This window comes from Gymnodraco acuticeps, unplaced genomic scaffold (assembly GCF_902827175.1).
Source record: "Gymnodraco acuticeps unplaced genomic scaffold, fGymAcu1.1, whole genome shotgun sequence".
Taxonomy (NCBI): Eukaryota; Metazoa; Chordata; class Actinopteri; order Perciformes; family Bathydraconidae; genus Gymnodraco; species Gymnodraco acuticeps.
Window position 1 is genome coordinate 587502 of NW_022990254.1, and position 21429 is coordinate 608930.

A 21429-nucleotide genomic window follows, 5' to 3' on the forward strand; every position below is an offset into this window, starting at 1 on the left:
TTACAACATGAGCAACAAAATGTGTATTTAAAAAGATTAAGATGAGCGTGTTTCGGTTAAGTTAAGGCCACTTTTGTATTAGGTTAAGGAAAGGTTGTGGTTAGGGTTAGGGGTACCTTGTGTAGAAGCCAATATGTAGTAATAACTATTCTTAATTTAATAACTGCCAGTAACGTAAACATTTTAACTACCCAATGTGTTAACTTACCAAACATTTTGAGAACAGCTGATTTCCTGTGGAGCTAAATTGTTCACCTTGAAAACAATTCATAGGATTTTTACTGCAATCTAAATTTCACATGAAGCCAGTGTAAATAAACTAGCTCCAGGGTAGGGCTGTACCCGGATATCCGAATATCCGAATATTCGTTCGTTGGAGTACTATTCGGGTTTCAATTTCATTATTCGGATATTCGTTTTTTGGCAGCCGCGCTGTAGGCCTATTAAAAACTCCAATATCAATGTAAGAGCTTGTGCCTCTTCGGGGGTGCTAACACTTAACCATAAACGTTATCGTTTACTTTCTCCATCTTTATATGTAGATATTACTTTTTCTCCGTTAATCTCCGTCACGTTGTTTCCATAGCAAGAACAACTTCCTGTCCGGCAGTGGCTCAGTCAGTAGGGGCTTGGACTAGGAGCTGTAGGGTTGCCGGATCAAGTCTCCGACAAGACCTAAAACATATGGAGTGTGGACTGCTACTTGGAGAGGTCCCAGTTCACCTCCTGCCCTGCCGTGGTGCCCTTGAGCAAGGCACCGGACACCCCCATTGCTCCCCGGGCACTGTACAATAGCTGCCCACTGCTCCTAGACTCCTGGTATTAGGATGGGTTAAATGCAGAGGCCAAATGTCACTGTGTGTGCTGTGTGCTCTGCATGTGTGACCATTAAAAGAGGGTTTAAAAAAAAAAACAGCGCTCCTTCAAAATAAAAGCATGTCCATACAAAACAGGAAGCCAAATTACACTTAAGACATATATACAACTGCAACAAAAGTAACAAACACAATGCAACATCCTTTTCAATTTCAAAGAACACAAATTGGGTTGTATACATTAACAAATAACTATAAAACAACAATACTCTAGAATAACAAAATGAATGCCCCGATTAAACCGAAATACACGTGTTGAAGCGGTTCGCTGCTGATTACTACGCCCCCCCCGCGTGGGCCGAATATTCGCTGCTGATTACTACGCCCCCCCCCCCGCGTGGGCCGAATATTCGCTGCTGATTACCACCGAATATCCGGAGCCCGGAAAATGGTATTGGGGACAGCCCTACTCAAGGGTTATATGGAAACACTGTGGAGCTGAAACTCTCAACTACCTGTATACTTAGACTTGTAGAGCCTTACCCTAATACTTGGTAAACTTCTTGGTCTAAAAGTGCAAGATAGACATAACAATGTAGGATTTGTGTGATCTGCTGCGTAAAGATAACATTTTGGAATGTTGTTAACAGGAAATATCAAACTATTTTAAAAGTCTAGGGACTATGATTTAGTGATATCTCGTGGTGAGGTTGCAGATTGCAACCGACTAAGAACCCCTCCCCAAACCCCTCGCCTTTTCAATGTTTCAGGGAATCAACAGTGTCCCCCATGTTTTGTTAAACTGTTAAAAGCCCATAGCTAGAGTTTGATTTATCCATTCTGGGATACTGTAGAGAAATGGGGGCACAACATGGCGTATTCCGTACGAGAGAAACCACTTACATGTGGATTTGACGTGTTCATTCTAGTCTAATGAATACACAAAACACAGAATACTATTTTTAGATACATTAATGAAAAAATGTAATATTATATTCCATTACTGTCGATACATCAAAGTTAATCCTTAACATTGAAACTTTTTTTTTTCCGTTTTTTGCGAAGAGTCCTTATTTCCATGACGACAAGGTGTCCCAGGTCATGCAAACTTAAACATCAAGTTGTTTTTCTCGTTATGACAGTTTTCCCTTGAAGGCACCTTTCCAAAGAGGAAAATATTTTTGCAGGATTTGCTATGGATGAGCTTGGCCAGCTGCAGCTGTCTGTTGAGGGTTGGGGTGACACAGCAGGGGGTGAGCGGGGGCCGACCAGTGACGATTACAATAAAGAAAAAGTAAAGAAGAAAGAGCATAAAGTAAAGAAGAAGGAGCATCAGGCTGAAAGCATAGTTTGCCATTCCTGGGTACTCAACCTCAGGCTGGACACTGTTTCTATGAAGACTCATCAAAATGATTGATAGGTGTTAAGTCAGCCAAATGAGTATGCAGGGATGCTGGTGGTGGGGGTTATTTACAGATATGTGTCCTTGATGACACTTACCCCTGCTTTAACAGGCTCATACCTCCAACTGAGAATACCCTGGTGTGAGCAAGTTGTGTGCTTGAAGTGATTGGCCAGAGAACAAATAACATACTAGAGAATACAAGTCATGCCAAATAGTCAAATCCCGCTGCGGTGAGTTGTGCAGAGTTTCAGATGTTGAAGTCAGAAGCACACACTGCAACAGCTCTGTGATTAATACCACTGACAACGCAGTAACTAATGATCAATTGAGGATGCTTGGATTCTAAAGACCATTTCCCCTTCACTTGCTTGCCTTTTTTTTTTTAAAGCCATCTGATATTTTGATCACTGGCAAGGCCATGTAGGTGGAATTAATCACTAAGTTAAAGCTATAGAGCCTTCTCATTTTCACAGAACTCCACTCACAGAACGAGATTTTGAATGATGAGTGGGTTTCAGATTGACCTGATGTTAGCGGTGTGGTTACCTTACGTTTCAGAGAACGTGCCATGAATGACAGTCATTTGGTTTATGTAGAGTTGTATTAAGCATGAATTAGGGCTCTGTCTGTCTGTCTGTCTGTCTGTCTGTCTGTCTGTCTGTCTGTCTGTCTGTCTGTGTGTGTGTGTGTGTGGGGGGGAGGGAGGGAATCATCAAAGTAATTACACCACACCAAGAGGTCCAGCATATTGTCTGTGTTAAGAAAGAAGATGGAGTCACTGTTACGTCACTTATTGGCTTGTGGACTTGAGTTATGAAGCCTTGAGTTTAGAATTGTGTCCGTCCCCATCTTGTTTAAACCTGAAGTGACACTGTGAATGAGGTAAAGTTGTATTTTTTGTAAAGGTAAAGTGGAAACATGGAAAGCACCCAGAATGTGCAGCGCTGTGTGGTTGCAAATGAATAACAAGGTAGATGCACCCTCAAGCAATCCTGCTTGTGTTTGACTCTAATTCAGACCATTATTTACAAAAAAATACATTGTGGTTTATCCTTTAATACTTTATCCAAGAAGACTATAAACTAGGGATTGAGGCCATATTCTTATTGGAAACATGTTTATGAAGGTAATAAATCAAGTAAGAAGTACAGTAATGTTCTCATAGACTTCTATGCAATTGGACTTCTTTTTAAAAGCAATCTCTTATTGTGACCATAATAATGCAAAAATTGAAGAAGACCATGAACTAGAGATTGAGATCACAAACGTGTTGGAACAATCTTTACGAAGGTAATAAATTAAGCGAAAGAAGGGGAATTCTCTCAGACTTCAATGCAACTTGTCTTTAAAACCAATGTAGGCTCCCCCTGCTGGCCATTAGAAACAATGTTACATGCACACTGGCACTGACTTCACTCATACCTGGATGTTTTCCTCTAGGTTTACTTAAAGGTGGGGTAGGTCATTTTGGAGAAACCAGCTCGAGTGCGCTAGAATTTGAAAATACACAGCCGGAACAAATCTGCCACTTCCTTACAGAGCCCCTCCTCCAACACACACGAACGCGCACATGACCAATGAGGTCGAGATAAGTTTGTGCACAGATGGAAGGCTGACAGGCAGGTAGGCCATCCAGTTACTTTAGCCGGGCCGGCTCAGATGATTGGTCGTGCTTTTTACAGCGCTACAGCTTCCACAGATGACATTTTTTTATGGATTTGTTGTCAAAGCACTTAATATATTCATCGCTATCGGGATGTTAAGAGCATTCCATGGAATATAACAAAAAGTGTATCTGAAATAAATTACATGCCCCACCTTTAAATCTTCTTTTAATGTCTCATTTTTAAGTAAATATGATTATCTATTAATTTACTTTTCTTAACTAGAACTTCATCAGGCAAATGTAGTCTTGTATTCAAAACGTTGCAACTATTTTAATGTTTTTTGCAGGTTAGACAGGAAGCTTATTTGCAACTTTTAATCAACTCATCCCTCCTACACAAATGCCACACAGGATGGATTTGAAAAGTTGTTTCCTGCCCTGTTTAGCTAAAAAATGTACTGTGATTTTTAAATGAACAGCCGCCCGGAGCTGTCTTTTATCATACATTTAACTCTCCACACACACGTCTGATATGTGTCCGTCAATGAAAACTTCATTCATTCCAAGGAAGAGAAACATGGCTCGACATTTACAGCCTAATGTATTATGCAGCAGAGTCTTTTAAAAAAAGATGATTGGAGAATTCCCAACTGAAACGCAGCTGCAACATCAAAGTGTGAGTGGGAAGGAAATTAAACGGTACAGAAATAAATAATGGTAGACTTGATGTCTTTGCTAATTGGGATCTATGGCACTCGGGTCAAAAGGCCTCCACTGTGTGAGCCTATGAGGCTGTTATGTTAAGGGGGAACAATAACATGTTGTGCTTTGACACCCTGAATATGCATGCACACACTTCAGGTTGAGTTGAGGGAATGGGGAGATATCAGCATGCTGAGGTTTAATACTCCGTGGGTTGTTTCATCAAACGAGTGTCATAGCCCAGGGGACAAAATCAACCTGTGTCAGACAATACACTGACCATCCTCTCCTTCTTCACTAATGAAGGCTGCTCCCCCCCTCCCCCCAAGGCTGCCAAGTATCCGGACAAACACTAGAGGGCCCTCTCTGTGGACAGCAGCATGGGCCCCCTTCTGCTGTCACTCACACTCAAACACAGCTATGCAACCATGACCTTTTCACAAACGGTTTTAATAAGACCTATGTAACACTTCCCCTGCTACTTGTCTTTCAATAATGTGGGTTTACGTGTTTCCATCATGTGTCGAGAATACAAATAAACTGTCACTTTAAAGGGCCAGGGAATTCAATAAATTGCCTTCAAGAGGATAGTTACTTTCTATTGTGCCAACTGGGCACAACGTCCATCTGTTTGCTGCTATCGAATGACAGAGTAAATGAGCTTCGGTTTCGTTTTACTAATTACCTGGCTTCCACCAATAACCGAGAAAGGCGAGGGTCATCTCAAATACAATTATAGAGTGGGGGAAAACGCAGTAATGAGAGGGTTTTTACCTGCACACACCTATGTAATGTCTACAGCTACGGTGCACCCGGCAATTTGAGACGATAACCTTTGCGCGTCAGTGCCATGGGCAGAGCGGCATGCGTTCATTTGTGCGCCTGTTGACCCGGCTCCTCATCAACCCAATGAGCGCCGTGCAGGGGAGGCTCTCTTCGCCCCCGTGCATCTCTCCTCCAGCTCCCTCCTCACTTTTCCAGTCGGCCAGCAAGCCTGTCGGAGCTCTTAACTACAAGCCCCACACTGCCTGTCTGTCACTCTGCGCGTTGACAAACTGCGGGAAGGATATCTAGCCTCTTGCCGCTGCCGTTTTTTCCCTCGCTTTCCCATCAAACGCCTTTGAATGAAACGAATTGGGACTTTTAGTTTTTGCGTAACGAGAGAAACATCGTGAAATGATGCAGCAGCAGCGGATGCAAGTCTCTTTGGTAAGTCACCGTAAACCTAACAGGTATTACTGATGGTGTTTAGTGGATGGACTTCTTCTCTTTCTCCATAGCGGGGTTTCAGTGCTTATTTCCCCGGCACGGAGCCACGCAGCAAGTCTCCCAAAAGGTCTGCAACTTAGGCTGCTTTATTTATTCACATTTCACTCTCCAATGTCGCGATTGGTCTCGCTTAAATGCTGCTTATGCATGCTTTATTCCCGTAAACCGGACTGCTTGCGCGCTCTCGTGCCACATTTGATGCACTGACACGGGCTCATTGGAAACAACGTATCCTGAAATGTTAAAACTTCAGAGAGACAGGGAATTAAGGTAATTTGGGTACGTGATGCAGACTTTAGAGGCTGTTAAAGGCATGAAGTTGAAACTTGGTGGGTTATTTATTGGTTTTATTTGACATTATAATGGAAAACGAATTGCTCATGCATGTGTATGGGCTACCTTACAGCTCCGCCGCTGCCGGTGCTCGGTGTGCGGCTAAGCCGTCTGGACCGGCTGTTTTCTGCCGGGGAGCTGTCCTACCCCCGTGGTGCTGAAACAGGCTGCTTAGTCACGATCCAAAATGACTTAAAATGCTCTAAAATAACAGGAACAATCTTATTTTCACGTAAGCTATTTATGTTTAATTGGTAAAATTGTAAAAAAAAAAATGTATATCTGTATTTTTTCAGGTTTTGATTCTCATGTTCAAATGGTTTTTGCTTTTTTTCCTTAAATATATTTAACAAAATCTGCCCCAGTCTACGGGTTATAGTTGTAGAATGTCACAGGATCCCTCCTCACTTCATGATATTGCAGTTGGCTTCAGGTGGAATACGTTATTGTCCTTGGAATTGCTCTCCTGGAGCCACACACGCAATATGAGCACAGTGACATGCAGTGTGTGGTAAAAGTTACCGGAATTAACCGGGCTGTGATAGCATGTCCACCTGCATCAGATGAGTCTGAGGACAGCTCAAAGACAAACCTTTGTGTCTGTGCTTTTTTATTTTCTTCCTCTAGGTTTTGCATTTTTGGGATCAATGCATCAGTGTGAAGCCACTGAGGTTGTAAAATGGATATTAAAGCTAAAACAGTTCTTGATTAAAGGGCAGAATTTACATATATTTCTCATCAGAGTCACTCGGATGTGTTTAATTTTTGTATTTTATTTCAGTCTTTTTGTGTTAAATAAAAGTTACATTTCATGCCTATTAGGGAAAGAGGTAGTTTGAGTGTTATAATACATCCATGTTGAAACACCTTCCCTGAATGCCTTCACATGTATCTCATCTGGATGATACCTGCAGCGCTGTTGACATTGTAGCGCTCACCTGCTGCCACCCCATCAATCTGAGGCTTAAAAAAAATCTTGCGTGCAAGAATTTGATTGCAGAACGATGACAATAATTTCTACACAGAAAATGTATTGTGAAGACATTCATCATAAAGGGGAACATGTAATTGCTCAAAAATCTTTCCGGGATAATCCCCAGAACAACAGATTAAAGCAACGCAATCTGATGTTGTGGGCTGAATAGCCTCGGAGTACAGACATCCCCATTTGTTGTGCAATTGTAGCAGCATTATATGGAAACACGATTGGGATAAAGTACCATGAATGCTGCGGCAATATCGTTCGAAATGATGAAGTGACATCTTGCCTTCTTGTCCTAAAATGAGAATTTTCTTCCTAAAACCCGTTTATTTTCCTTGCCTCCGAAACTGTTTTCCCTTCCCTTCTCATTCCGCCTGTCTCCTCTGATTAGTTCAAATGTTTATTGGCCTCCACGCTCTTTATCCCTGCCTCCATTTTTTCTCCCCCCACCTTCTTCAGACAACTCCTCACAACACTTTAAGACAACTAACGGACAACTGCTTCCTTTTACAGGTCTCCCCCTCGGAATAACGCCAAATGGATGCTGCGCAGAGCTCCTCACCCCCTCACCAACTGCTATGGAGGCATGCCAAGCCATGCAAGTGACCTTTATCGCACCATGAATGTAGGCTCTGCAGTTCAAAGAGGACACAAGTAACCTTTTCTCATTATCTAAGAAGGAGCTGTTGATCTGACGACAGGAGCCAAAGAGAGACTTTGTAAGACAAATAGACAGACAAACAAACGAAAACACACGGGAGACAGGATGCCACGGCGGTCAGAAGAGATGCTGGTGGATCTGTGGATGTCCTTGCTGCTAGTGTGGATTACTTGCGTTCCCTGCGTGTCTATGACTCCGATCATAGGCCCGTCGAAAAGTACACAAACTGGTGGGTCCGCAGCGGTGGTGAGCGGCCCTGGCGAAGGACAAAGATTACTGAGCCGCGCCAAGAGAGGATGGGTTTGGAATCAAATGTTTGTGCTGGAGGAATTCTCTGGACCCGATCCAATTCTGGTTGGCAGGGTGAGTGCTGTGATTGTCAGCGTTATATTAAGCTTTCTTATCGTGTGAAAACATTAATTCGGCCATTTGAATGCTCCCTCCGTTTATTTCTCCGTCTTCTTCTTCCCATGGGCAGTGGGAGGGTTTTGGGTTGTCAAGGGGAAGCAGAGATACGGGGACAAGAGAGAGGGATGGAATGCTTTTGGAAATAATTAAACTCTCATTAAATAATGGTTCTCATTCGCTGTGTTGGACGTGTAACAGACAGATTTTAATGTTACTTTGGTACTATTTTCCACACAAAATGCATGTCTTTTTTTATTTCAATCTACCATATTTCACCCACTCTTTGACTTTGTCATAGAATAAGAAAAACGTATTTAGTTGGTTTTCTTAATGAATAGCACTGCGGGCTAATCCTGCGGCTAAGGGCCACCTGCTCCCTGACCTGTGTGGAAGTGTCAGGCTGGTTTCAGGGGGTGAGGGGAGGGGAAAAGCCCGGCCAAAGCAGCTTGTTCACAGCTCATTGCTGGGACTCACCTGGGGAGAGTCAGCCTGGCAGTCACGCTCGCCCCCCCCCCACAATATCACCCAGCCACTTTGGCATGGAACGCGAAAGCAGGCCACGAAGCATATTTGATCTCGTTCAGTAATAGCTTTCACAAACAGTGTCGTGGCGCCTGATATTTGATAATTGGTAATTTTTGTTTATGACACTTTGCCATTGAAATAGACAGTGTCCCCCCTATGACATGGCACATGAAGCAAAACAGCTGAGAGAAAGAAATCACTTTTAATTTCCTCTTGTTTATTTATGTTCCTATCCCTGGCATTGTCATATGGCTGCATCAATTAAACAGTTGCCACCATGTGGGATTTGCACCTGTGTTTTCCAAATACCATACGAACACAAAAATGCTGTTAAGTGATGCATTCATTTTTCAAGCGAGTCAATTAGGCAGCCTCTGCTGGATTCCACAATGACTGCTCATCAAAATGCTGGAACAAACAAACACTCATCAGGGGCAACGGTGACCAAACATCAGACATTTTAACTGCAGATGTCTTAAAACACGGCAACAAAGACTGCATGTAATACCTTCAATCATCACAGACCGAGTTGTGATTCATAATTCCAAGCTCACCCACAGTTTGAACACCATGCTGTGTGAGTGTGAAACGCTGCAGGGGATTGGTGGCACAAAATCAACTTCCCCTGTCATGAGGGATGCTTTTACTCAAGGCCTCTCTTAATGCGTTGCAACAAACTTGACAATATGGATAGGTTAGTCACAGGCATAAGCATCTTCCTGTTGAAGGACATTCAAGGATTGGGTGCGGGTAAAAAGGGGGGGGAAGCTCAGGATGAAGAAGAACTTGCCTTTTGCGAGGTGATGATGATGATGATGGGTTGCGTTCACTGCAAGGTTAAGTGCTCATGACTATGCCTGGCAGAGCTAAGATAAGTCCCGTGTTGAACCAAAGATGGCAATGTATTGGTTTATAAATCTCTCCCTTTTCTCGTTTTCTCACGCTTGATTACAAAATGAATCAAATGGGTGGGAGGTGTGATTCAAACGGGTCACGCAGCGCTGTGTATTTTGTAGTTTCCTGCTTTGTCTGTGCTATTATCAAGGAAGAGCAGGCCAGGACTGGACTCTTTCCACCCCATCGTTTTTTATTACCCAGTGTGCTCTGAGGTTTAATTATACGAAGCATCCCCAATCTACTGTCTGTGACTAGGCTCCCCTCAACTACACCGACGCCAGAGTGAGAGATAGTGCTTGTGAGAGGGACATAGAGGAATTGTGCCATCGATTTGTAACCGCGTGTCATTTTCGGTGTTCTCTCTCTCGGCAAAGGCTATTAGCATAAACGCAGGGAAGTCGAGGGAGGAGGCTTTGGAGGAGGCGGACGTGTGGAAGAGTGAGAAGGACGGCCACAAGGCATGACAGCACCCTTCCCTTTCGCTGTTCTTCTCCAGCGCGCCGTTTTCCTGACATTGTGATTCACCGAGCGCCGTGTTTTCTCCAGGCCCCGTCAGTCCCGCGGAGCAGACATGCGCTACCTGTTAAAGTGAAGCAGGAGAGACAGCTGTGAAAGCTTGTTGCTCGGATGTGGCTTTAAAAAGGAACACAGTGTTGGAAGGGATGTGAAGGATTACTCATCACGAGCCAGGGACGCTTCAGAAATAACGCGTCATTAAGAATAGAAACGGGCAAATGGAGTGTGAAGGTAGATAGGCTTGAATATATTACTCACACGGACGGACGGGGGTGCTTGGGGACACGCGCTCGCCCGTTGTTGGCGACGAGTGGGAGATAGCTCTTCAACAGGTAGAGACCCTCATGTAGGCTATTGGAAGGCAACAGAGGGTACTTTTAGGTAAAGCAGCTCTTGCTTTACCATTCCAGAGCCATAATGGAAAAGTGTAGCCTGGTTTTTAAAGTAAATGAGAGTCCCTAAGTGTTTAAGGTTGTTGAAGACCTTGCTTTGTTTTGGTATGAGGCCTATACAAACCCTAATGCCATGTGTTCCCACCATTTTGCCTCTTCAATCAAAGATATTTCAATGACCCAGACATACAAAGAAGCAGCTCATTTACACCAGGCCATTAAAAGCAAAACATCGCCTCAGAACAAACACGGAACAAATTACTGTGTTTGCATCAAAGACAAGTCAGAATTCTTCCCTTTGTAATGCGTGGCAGATTGATGGCTTGAATATCCAACAGCCTCAGACGTAACTTTTCTAGACTCCCTTATTTACCCGACAATCATTAAGCATATAGTGTGTGAGGATTGATAACGATGCGTCCCGCTCTGACTAATTGTTGCGCAGATCTGGTAAATTGACTGATCCCTCATCCCATTGTCCAACGCTTTTCTCCACCGCGGCATTGTATGTGTTATTTTTCGCACAAAGATAAATGATAATCAACCATTAATATTCATCCATTCAGGCTTGCACTGCGAGATTGCAACGACTAACAGCGAAACAGAGAGGAAACAAGGCTTTGATTATTGATTCAGCAAAGAGAACGGATATGTTCGCAAGAAAAAAACCTTTTTGTCTTTGTGTGTGCTGAGAGAGAAATACAAGCGTCATTCTTCCAAACAAGCTGTTTGACAGGAATCCCAACAAGATGGGCCAAAGTACTTTTGGATAGGTGCAGTAATGGAGGTCCGCAGGGTGTTTTAGCTTCAAGCAGAAGGGATAGTATGCAGTTTAAGTGATGTATGCTTTGTACACCTCTACAATGTAAGACTCTTTTCTAGTACGGACTTTCCTGAGACGCTGTAATCCACTCGGGTGAAACTGATAAGAAACCAAAGCTTGGATTCATTGGTTAAGTGTGCTCCTTGAGAAAACAGGTGCCCTTAATATGAATGCATGCATTTTCTGAAATGTGTTGCTCTTTTTTGCCACCTCAGTAAATCATTTTTTATCTGGGATGTTTCTTTTTTTGCCTCAACGTTTTTTTTGCTTTGTTACCCTCTGCACTTTGGACTGCTGGTACACGATGTGGGATATCAGTCTATAAATACTGAAGCAAGCTACTTCTGCTCGGCTGGATTGCCTCGTTCTGTCTCTGTCCCCCCACCTCCACCTCTCTCCCCTCTCTCCCCTCTCTGTTTCTCTGTAACTGGGTGATTATAGAGAGACTGACTCTTGAGCTCAAGTAAGCTCGCCTCCGGGGCCGATGAGGTGTGGTAAGATGACGTTGTTCAAATCTGTCCATGTGTTCGGCTTTGGCAATGCGAGGCAGCAAGGCAAAGCTGGGGTGGGATTGAGTCTTGACTGCAGCATACTCTCAGGTTCTCTGCCTTCCACAGGACAGACTGTTACTGGTTTCCAGACCACATGTTGATCCCAGTTCTTGAGTTGAGTTTCCCCCTTCTGATGTTATCAGCCCAATGGATGGGTGTTATCAGTGGTTATACGAATCATAGATATGGGTTAGAAGTGGCCTGCTAAACCTTTTCACATGGTTGATCACCATTACAGATACAATACATCACACACCTCTAGCAACCTTAGTTATTATGTTGGGAGCAAAGGTGGAAGTAAGGTGCCTTAGAGTAGAGAGAACCACAGTCTGAAGGTGGAGGTCAGGGTGGGTCAAATGAAAACAGAACAAGAGCGCCCAGGAGCATGGAGTTTGTGAACATTGAGATACCAACCTCTTTTAGGGTACGTTACGCAACAATTCAAAACCATGATTTTTTCCAAACCTAGCCAAGGAGTTTGTTGCATAACTCTCTCTCATTTTGTTTGATTTCACAACGTTAACCATGTGTTCCCGGGACCGAAGTAGAGCATCATATTTCCTCTCACACGGCTTTACAGCATTGCGTAAATGGGTCCTGACAAAGCATCCGTATATGAGAATAAATTGTTGACCCCCTTCTTCACGGAGTAATGTCAATGTGGCCTTTGAGCAACGGTAATTCAACCTTCATTTGCATTAACCCCTTTCTAAGAAGCGGACATCTCGCTGTGCCTTTGATTGATTGATGCAGAGTGGGAGTTACCGAGAATAGTACCCGAATTATTGCCAGTGATTGATAGCCATTATGACACATACATTATAAGCATTGGCTCGGTCATAATACATTGTCAAATACAGCCCAAATTAGACGCAGTGAGAGGAGGTGAATCAGAAAGCTGTCAATAAACCGAGGAATGGAAAATCCCGTCTGTATGCTTGTTGGACTTCATTTTGGTTTCTCACACCCACAGCAGCTCGTGGAGATGCAGCTCTGTAATCTCTCTTCAGGCAGCACCACAAAGATCCGTATTGAGCTGCATTCTAGCAGCAGCTCCTCTGTCTCCCAGCCCTTAGATCTCCATCCCCTCCTCTTGTGTAATTTAGAGAAAAAAAAACATGCTTACATCCCTCTGTTCTCTGCCTCCTCTCCCTGCTCTGCCACCGCGCTCCTCTCTTTCCCCGAGGCTCACCTGTACAGTATATCACTGGTGGTGCCGGCAGGGCCATTATATCAATGGGCCATGGTCACAGTCTCCCTCTTCCTTTCCAATCCCTCCCGGTCTGTAATAAAACACAGGGGCCGGCGGTGGCTCTGATAGAGCTGTGGGATCACATTAGTGCTGCCCTCCAAGAGCTTGACAGGTTTTCTATGTCTCTGTGTTGTCGCCTGGTTCCCATTAAGAAGCAGTGTATGTGTGTGTCGTACAGTAGTCCAGACGGCAGTGCTGTGGACTGAAATGAGATGAGCGGACAGGCTCAGATGGAGTATATTTAGACGGTAAATACAGTGTGTCCGTGAAGCTTTATAGCTGGTGTATCTTTGCAAACACTCACTGGTGTCATATTTTTTGAAAGATTTCTCCCTAATCTGCTCTCTGTGTGTTTTGATCAAAAATGGCTGCGAATTCTGTTTGTGTTTCCAATTGACCAGTGACCTTGTCCTCGCTGGCGATATTGCTTTGAAAGCCACTGCTTGTATCTTAAATGTTATTGCTATTTTCAAATCGGCAGATATTTTTTTCGAAATATAATTCCGTTTCCCTTTTTCATGTCTATTTTCCGAACACACTCACACATATAAACACAACGTGCCGTCTCTCCTCTCACATGTACTAGTCACCGCTCTGCATTAAATCACACACTGTATTTTCCTCCCTGCGTATGACCATGAGGGAGCAGAAATCATGTTGCAGTTCAGTGTATCGCAAGGAGGCACATCACGCGTCTCGTCCGCGATCCCTGGAAGCTCTCTTGTGTACATGCATCAGCTGCAATTATAATTTAACAGGAAAGCACATCCATTCGCACGGCTTCAGAGTCCCCGAGCAAAATAACAAGCTTGCTGCTATCACTCACATCTGTGGCTCAGCGTGATTAAATCCATGTCGTACAGTGAGAGGCTCGGGCGGGGGCCACTTTCCTGAGCTCCTACACCCGAGCTAATTCAGAGTAAATGGCCCCTTTATGGTTTCACCTTGGACTGCGCCGCCGCGATTATCTCAATCCCATGATGGTGTTTGTCAGTCAACGGTGTCAAACTCGTATGGCGAAACTCCTGAAAAAAGCCCCCGCCTCTCATTAACACTCCCCTACTCCCCACCCTTTTTTAACTGCTACTCTCATCTCCTCCTGCCTCCCTCACACTCTTTGGCCTGGGCTGCCTGTGCGGAGGCAGAGCGCTTAGCAGGCTAAATCATCTGGCGCTCTGCCTTGAACTTTGCTCTAACTAATTTATAGGAATGAAAGCAGTTCACCTCAAACGCTTGGCCCGTGCGCCACTCGGGCTAAATTAGTTTCCCAAAAAAAGGGCGGGATTTGTTGATACTTTATTTGTCAAAAAGCATCAAGAGATGCATTTGCAATTGAACAGGCTTAAGCAACTTGGCCTTTTATGTCTTGAGCTGGCATGTAAATGATTGTTGATAAGTCAGACAAAACACCAACCCTTGTATAATCGCTTTTCGAGGCGCGCGGCCTCGGACATCCTGCTTACTTATGAATCCAGTCAAAACACTGGCCCGAGCATCAGCGGCTGCAAATGAGGTTACAATTATTCAAATCAGATTATTCAAATCAAAAGATTATGATTATCTGAAACCTTCTAATTGGCCCGTGCGTCTAACATGGAAGTCGTGGGCACAGCAGCAGCAGCTCAGAGATTCCTGCTCCGTGTGCCAGTGTGCTCTCTCGGAGCTCCATGTTTGGCTGCGCTCCCCAGGAGGCTTCCTCTCCTATGGATAGAGCCCAGCGTATACGTGAAATGCTGCAGGCGGCTGCAGGAAGCTTATCCCCTTGCCTCTGCTCCCATGCACGTCCCATCCGCCAAACTGGGACTGCCGGAGTAATCTTGTTAAGAATGGATGTTGTTATTGTGCAGCTGGATGTGCATTTGGCTTCACGGTTAGCTCGGAGCACACGTGGGCTGGAGAGACAATGGGGAGGGAGTTTTGGATCCAAGCGGGGGGGAGTGAGTGCCTATTTCTGGCACTTGAAAAACGCCAGTCCTCCACCATCTCTTTACTTTTCCCTCCACATAATAACAACAAGCACGGTAAACAGTGGATGTGACATTTACTTGCAGTTGGGTGTCTTCACCTATAACAGGTATTAAAGATGATGATTATCGTCGGCGTGGAGCGCGAGGCGGAAGGTTGCTCACCTCAATCATTGAGTTGACAATAAAAACACACACACACGGGAGAAATCAATGGTTTCGTCCTTTGCTCTCTTCTCCCTCCCTTGACGCATCCACTCCTTACGCTGGTATCTGGGTGCCAACAGACTGTGGCTTTGACCTTTCTCACAAATGAATTATTTCGGTTTAATGATCCCTTCTGCAGAAAGGACAAAAAAAAGAGAGCTGAAATAAAAAGCCACGGGAGGAGAGCAGGAGATGTAAAAGGGCACCCACACCTTATAGACTTTTATTTTCCCCTCCAACCTTACTTTCAGTCTGCCTGTGAAGACACCTGTATCCCTCTAATAAAGCCTCTGCCTTGTGTTTGCGTCTCCAAGGTGCATGTGATACATCTAGCCCGAGCCTTATAAATGAACCGACTTCAAGGAGAAAATCCTCTGGATGTAACACGCAGGTGGCGATGATGGAAACACACGCTTCTTTGTGTGTGTGTGTGTGTGTTTGACACTTTTGTTCCCTTTTCCACCAATGTTTGATTAATTCTTCTTCTTTTTTCTGTCACATCAGAAAAAAGAGGGTGGGAAGTGGAGGAGAAGGTGGGGGGTAGGCTATGCATGAAAAATTCAAAACGTTATAATATAAAATCCAGATGAATCATGAATGCTTAATGGGAATCAGGAGCCTGGACGTGCTGGATGTTAAAATTGTTCTCAAAGAATCCTGGTGTGAGTGCTTTGTCTGCCAGCCGCCGTGTGCACCAAGATGGACACGACACGTTACGTCGCTTCGATGGCAACCAAATGAGGTGTTGGGGGACGACGAATAGCGGATGCCAGAAACATGTGAAAAGCTTTTCGGGGAGTAGAGGCCGGCTGTTATCGAAGTCTGGCTAATTGCCTCTACCCTAGCTGCGGTCGCGTGTTGTTGTGCTTGTGGATCGGACATGCACCGTCTGATGAAATATTAACAAATCTTTGCTAACACACGGTCTTCTCCATTGTGTTTTAATGAAAGGCAGAGTTCCAAGAAAAACTTCTGCTATTATGAATAATAGAACATCCAATTAGTGTAACATCATCGCAGATGAGTTTGATAAAAGAGCTGTTCTGCTCTAATGTGAGGAGGAGTGTGAACATTTAGTTAAGTTATCAAAGTGTTTGAATGTGGTCGGGCCGCGTGGGTCAATTGCTTATGACTCGGCACTGACGTCAGACAAGGTTACACTTAAGGGAGGTTTTGTTATGAAGATTTACATCCAAACACAACTTAAAGTTGAACTGAGCTGGATTTTGACTTTTTTCCTAAGGAAAGAAGCTATGGTGATGATACTGTGATACTGCAACTGTGTTGCCTTTTTGTATTTGACGAGAGGAGGAAGTCATTTTTGTACATATTTGTGGAAGGAGTGCCTAAGCCCCAAGCTCCCACCGCAGCAGTCGACTGATATTTGAGAGAGGAACTGTTAACTTTATGAAGAATGTCACATTCCCTTCCAATGTTCAGACAATACTTGTTTTTCTCCTCCCTTTCCCTTTTTTTCAAACCCTCACATAGGACATTTCTGTTTTTGTATATTTCTGTGTTTTGCCTTATAAATGGTCCTTTATTTACAGTATAATCAAGTTTTACACTTCCCATAAATCAGCACAACCTCAGCTAATGATCTCTGTCACTCATATTAGAGACTTATATTTGGCTATAAATAAAAAATAAACCAAAAACGGAGCTTGAATTTTTAACTTATTTCATTAAAAAGAACTGCTAACCATAACATTGAAAGAAACATTCAATATAGAAAATTGCACACATTTATTATCATTGTATCAGAACTGATTAGAAGATTCTAACTTATTCTGTTCATTAGTTATGCCCATTCTTTTGGGCAGTGTCCATGGGCGTTCTTTTGCCAGGAATTGACATTTTTTGTCCTGCCAATTTTGAAGACTACACATGATATATATCCTGTCCACAATCACACATGGCATGTTGAGCAGATTCATCTGCATTTTCATCACCTTGACAAATCAGCTCAGTTTACTTTCAAAACACTAAAAGAACGTATTCCAACTTTTATTTTGTTTTCGCACGTGCAATTATACCGGCTCTCGTTTCAGTACACATCACAACGGAACTGACAGGCAACCCTCTGAATCAGACTCCTATTGGCCGTGACTGCATCCACTCAGAGTGTCCCATTCAGAAACGTGACTCTTAGGTTGCGGTCGGATAATCCAAAAATCAGCTCCTAAATTCTAACCCTATCTCCTATTCCTTGACCTCTGAGTGAAACGTCACGGGGTTAAGGGATAGTGGATAGGAGAATTCAAAAGGATTTAGGAGAAGAGACCGCGGAACTTTAGAGAATCCGACTGCACTTTCACTATCCGACGTGTTTATGATGCGCCAGTGGACGTCATGAATGTGCGTCTGCTGCTGTGGGGAAACTACAGTTTTCTATACAGCGGACTACAACATGGTTGTTTAATAAGAACGAGGGACTACTGTAAACTCATCTAGAGACTCTGCACCGTGCTCTGATGCCGTTGCTTTATGAACGTGGACAACAGAGAAACATATTCTTCATGACCAAAGTTGGAATTGAAATAAAAAATGAAAGTGAAACTTATGCTCGTCACCCTCTCCCTCCGGTCCACATTAATACAAAAAATGATCCCTGTATGAACTATGAAAATATCTTAAAATCAATACAAATGTATTTATTATAAACGTTAGTCCTTAACATCTATCACTGTGGATATCACCATTCAAACATCTTTTAAAAGTTGAACAAACTCCACACAGCTCAGTAAAGACTGAAATGTTGACTTTATTTGATCATTTCAGTAAAAACTAACGTTCAAATTTCTCTTTTTGATTATAATACTGATGAACGTTCAGAACAAAGCACTTTGGCAACTTACAACATACGTTTTAAAATGCTTAATAAGCACCGTAACTTCATGATATAATTTCTCCGTCATAATCGATTATTTCCGTGAACGGCCGACTGTTGTGTGACGGCAAATGCTGCGGCTGCAATGCATTGTGGGGCAGCATTTTCTCCTCTCCTTTCGGTTAGGGAGGTCCAGTGGTTCTTAAGCTAAAGGAGGTTATAAAGGAAGTTTGAAACCTCCTTTCCTATCATCTAGATAATTGGAACGGCACTTATCATGGCACTCCGTTAGGAAGGTTCCTAAGCTAAATGGACTATTCGACTTCAGCCTTACACTCTTTACATCACAAACAAAGATGCTGGATGAGAATAGACCTATAAAACATACAGAAAACAATAAGCAATGTGTCAGAATCAAGGTGAGACTATCCGCATCTTTTAAAACTTTACGCAGATTCGTTTCAGCGAAATAAGTAAACGCCTCTTAATGAAAAACTTGTTAAGTCCCGAGCCTATTTTTCAGGTCTCAGGCTCGAAAATGACATTCCCAGAACAAATGACCATATCTTCCCTTCTAAAAGGGTTACATTAATAATCTTTTTTCTCAAAGCAAGGTTACACCTGTGAGTTGGATGTAGAAGAGTCAGAATCAATATAGATTATTTTAATTTTAAAGTAAATTCAGATTGAAAATAGCAAAAAAAATAAAATGATTGTGTCCGTCCAAAAACAAATTACTTATAGTGAAAACCACCCTTGAATGATGGGATGGTAGACTAAAAGCTTTAGGAATCCAAACTACAACATATAATAAGTACCCTGTATCAAGATTGATGCAAAACAAGTGACATTTTTCCCATTCAAATGTTCACCCCTAGGGCTATGCAATGAGTAACACTAATGACAGACTTGAAAGACGCACGTACAATTTGAAGATAAAATGACACCTTTAACAAACAAAGTAAGAAGTATCTGACTTTCCTTATGTCTTTGTCCACTGCTCTGCCTCAAATGATCTCTTGTTACAGGAAGCACTTCAGAGACAGTACATTATTTCAAAAATAAAAGCGTTTTGTGTAGCAGTAACACCAATGACGTAATTTTGGGTGACTGACATTTATTTGATATTATTAATAATAATTTGCGTTTTTTTTTACCATTTCAGTGTTATATTTAATGCTTGTAATGTTATGTAAATATAAATTAGATTTATTTATTGAAAACAAAATATTTTAAATTAAAACTATAGGCTCCACTTCCATGTATGATCAAAGTGACAAGGCAGTTCCTTGAACTTGACATTTTAAATAAATTGCAATTTACGTATAAAACCATTTTTTATTTATTTTTTATTTAGTACCATTGCAAAGACAATCTCTATTTATTCAACATATATAATGAATGTGAGTATTAGGTCAACGTCATGTATTTTGGTGTCTGCAAAAGTAAGTGACAGCACTTCCACCTTTTCTGTAGAATGACCCAGTTACAGACGGTTATTTTGTCCTTGTATGTGTAGCCCTAATTGTCAGGTTGAGTTGCTAAGGGTTCTTTTGCCTTCTTTCCAATAAAATGGAATTTGATAGGTGCTGAAAGTGCTGAAAATATATTTGAAAAAACTCAACAGCAATGTCTCCCTAGTGAAATCTTGAACTTGTTACTCAAGATAATCCACAGAGCTTGTTGTAAGCTGTTTCATAGGAACTAGTTATGTATCTAATAAAGAAGGTACTTATCTCCAACTTGAATCAACCTCAAAACAATCCAGATTGATAACAGGTAAGAAGTTTGGATTCCACTCAAAATGTCCAATCTACAAAGCTATGTTGGAACAATTAGCTTTATATTGGAAAGAAGGCAGACACTTCTACCTTTCTATATTTCCAATATTTGGCAAATCACACCAAAACTAGATTGATAAAGAGTACTACTGGTGAGAGGTTGATTTTGCGGTGAACTGATCTCTTTAAGTTTGTACTCCGAAAAGCGTATACTACCAAGCTAGGTGACAGCCACTTACTTGCATTTAGAAAGTGTTAGCCCAGATTGCTAATAATTAGCACTGATTTACACTAGATGGAAGTCTCCATATAAGAACACCTGCTGAGACTTTGGCAGCTCTTCCACACTTAGTGTTGTGTCCAAATGACTCTTGGGACTGAGCAACAGCTAACCATTAGCCCATAGCTATTGAACTGTCTGAGTGGTCATTGGAAATGAAGTGAACACATTCTTTGTACTGCTCGCTCACACATAATTTGCACCAATCCCATAACAGTGCTGACACTGTCATTCACAACTAAATGGGATCCAAGTGAGAACACTACTGTTAAGGGCACTGCTGAAGAAAAAACTAAAATTGACTATTTTTATAAATGATTGACCAAATGCAACATTTTTCATTTCACTTCAATTTTAAATAATAAAAAGCTTTTTAATAATTATAAGTAGCAACCTAAGTGGCTGTTATATAATAGAGCTATCCATCTTCTTAGCTTATCCTGCTCAGGGTCACAGGAGGCTGGCACCTCTCCCAGCATGCACTGGGCATGAGGCGGGGTACGCCTTCCAGGCTGCCAATCTATCACAGGCTCTACACACATTGACACCTTCACACTCCCATTCACACCTACGGGCCATTTAGAATTTCCACTGCACCAGTTAACCTGCATGTAGCGCCACAATGCGGCTTGTATTAATTAATGGTATTTTTAGCGTGTTTTCTCAAAAATAGAGCTGAGTGGCGTTAAACAAATATACATAGGAGCTTGATTTCCTTTTCAGAATTTAAGACGGTTGCCAACAACATTATCCTTTGTGGAAATTCTCTTTAGAAAGAAGTGTACTTAAAAATCTCACAAGTACGAGGAGCCGTCTCTTGGAGAGGGAACCCCCCGCTAGTCTCATGAGAAGATGAGGGAACACTCTGCCAAATGGCACGGTGCCCTTTCATGTTACTTTCTGTTCTTTATCTGTGTCACGACGCTGTTAGCTGATGAAGACGTGGGAAACATGAGGCAGCGATTTTTGAATGGCTCCACAGATCTCTAAATGGGTTTTCATCCAGGGTTGTTGGAGATAGGGGGGAAACAACCTGGGCCAACCCCAACACCATTGTAGCCTCCATCTGGATGGAGGCACTCACACAGGTCCTCTTTTCCCTCCATCTCAATCTGTGCGGCGCTCCCAGTGTTTACAGAAGCCGGCGCCCGCCTGAATCACCACTTGCCAAGATGTGGCGAGCTTATCAGTGTCTCTTCTTTGCACACCGCGGCACATAAACACCAATAC

General features: G+C 42.8%; 1 protein-coding gene across 3 annotated transcripts in view; it reads left to right on the plus strand.

Moving 5' to 3' along the window:
* Positions 1 to 5513: 5513 nt before the first annotated feature.
* The window catches only part of cdh8 (cadherin 8), a 147842-nt gene continuing 131926 nt past the window's right edge, over positions 5514 to 21429 (plus strand). For 2 of the 3 annotated variants that reach the window (XM_034220584.1, XM_034220586.1), the window contains exons 1-2: positions 5514 to 5737; positions 7626 to 8136. In XM_034220584.1, the coding sequence (XP_034076475.1) occupies positions 7879 to 8136 (258 nt within the window). In that variant the 5' untranslated portion in view covers positions 5514 to 5737; positions 7626 to 7878. Of the gene's footprint in view, positions 5738 to 5845; positions 5865 to 7625; positions 8137 to 21429 lie in introns of those variants that run through there. The other variant, XM_034220585.1, reaches the window with a different exon arrangement.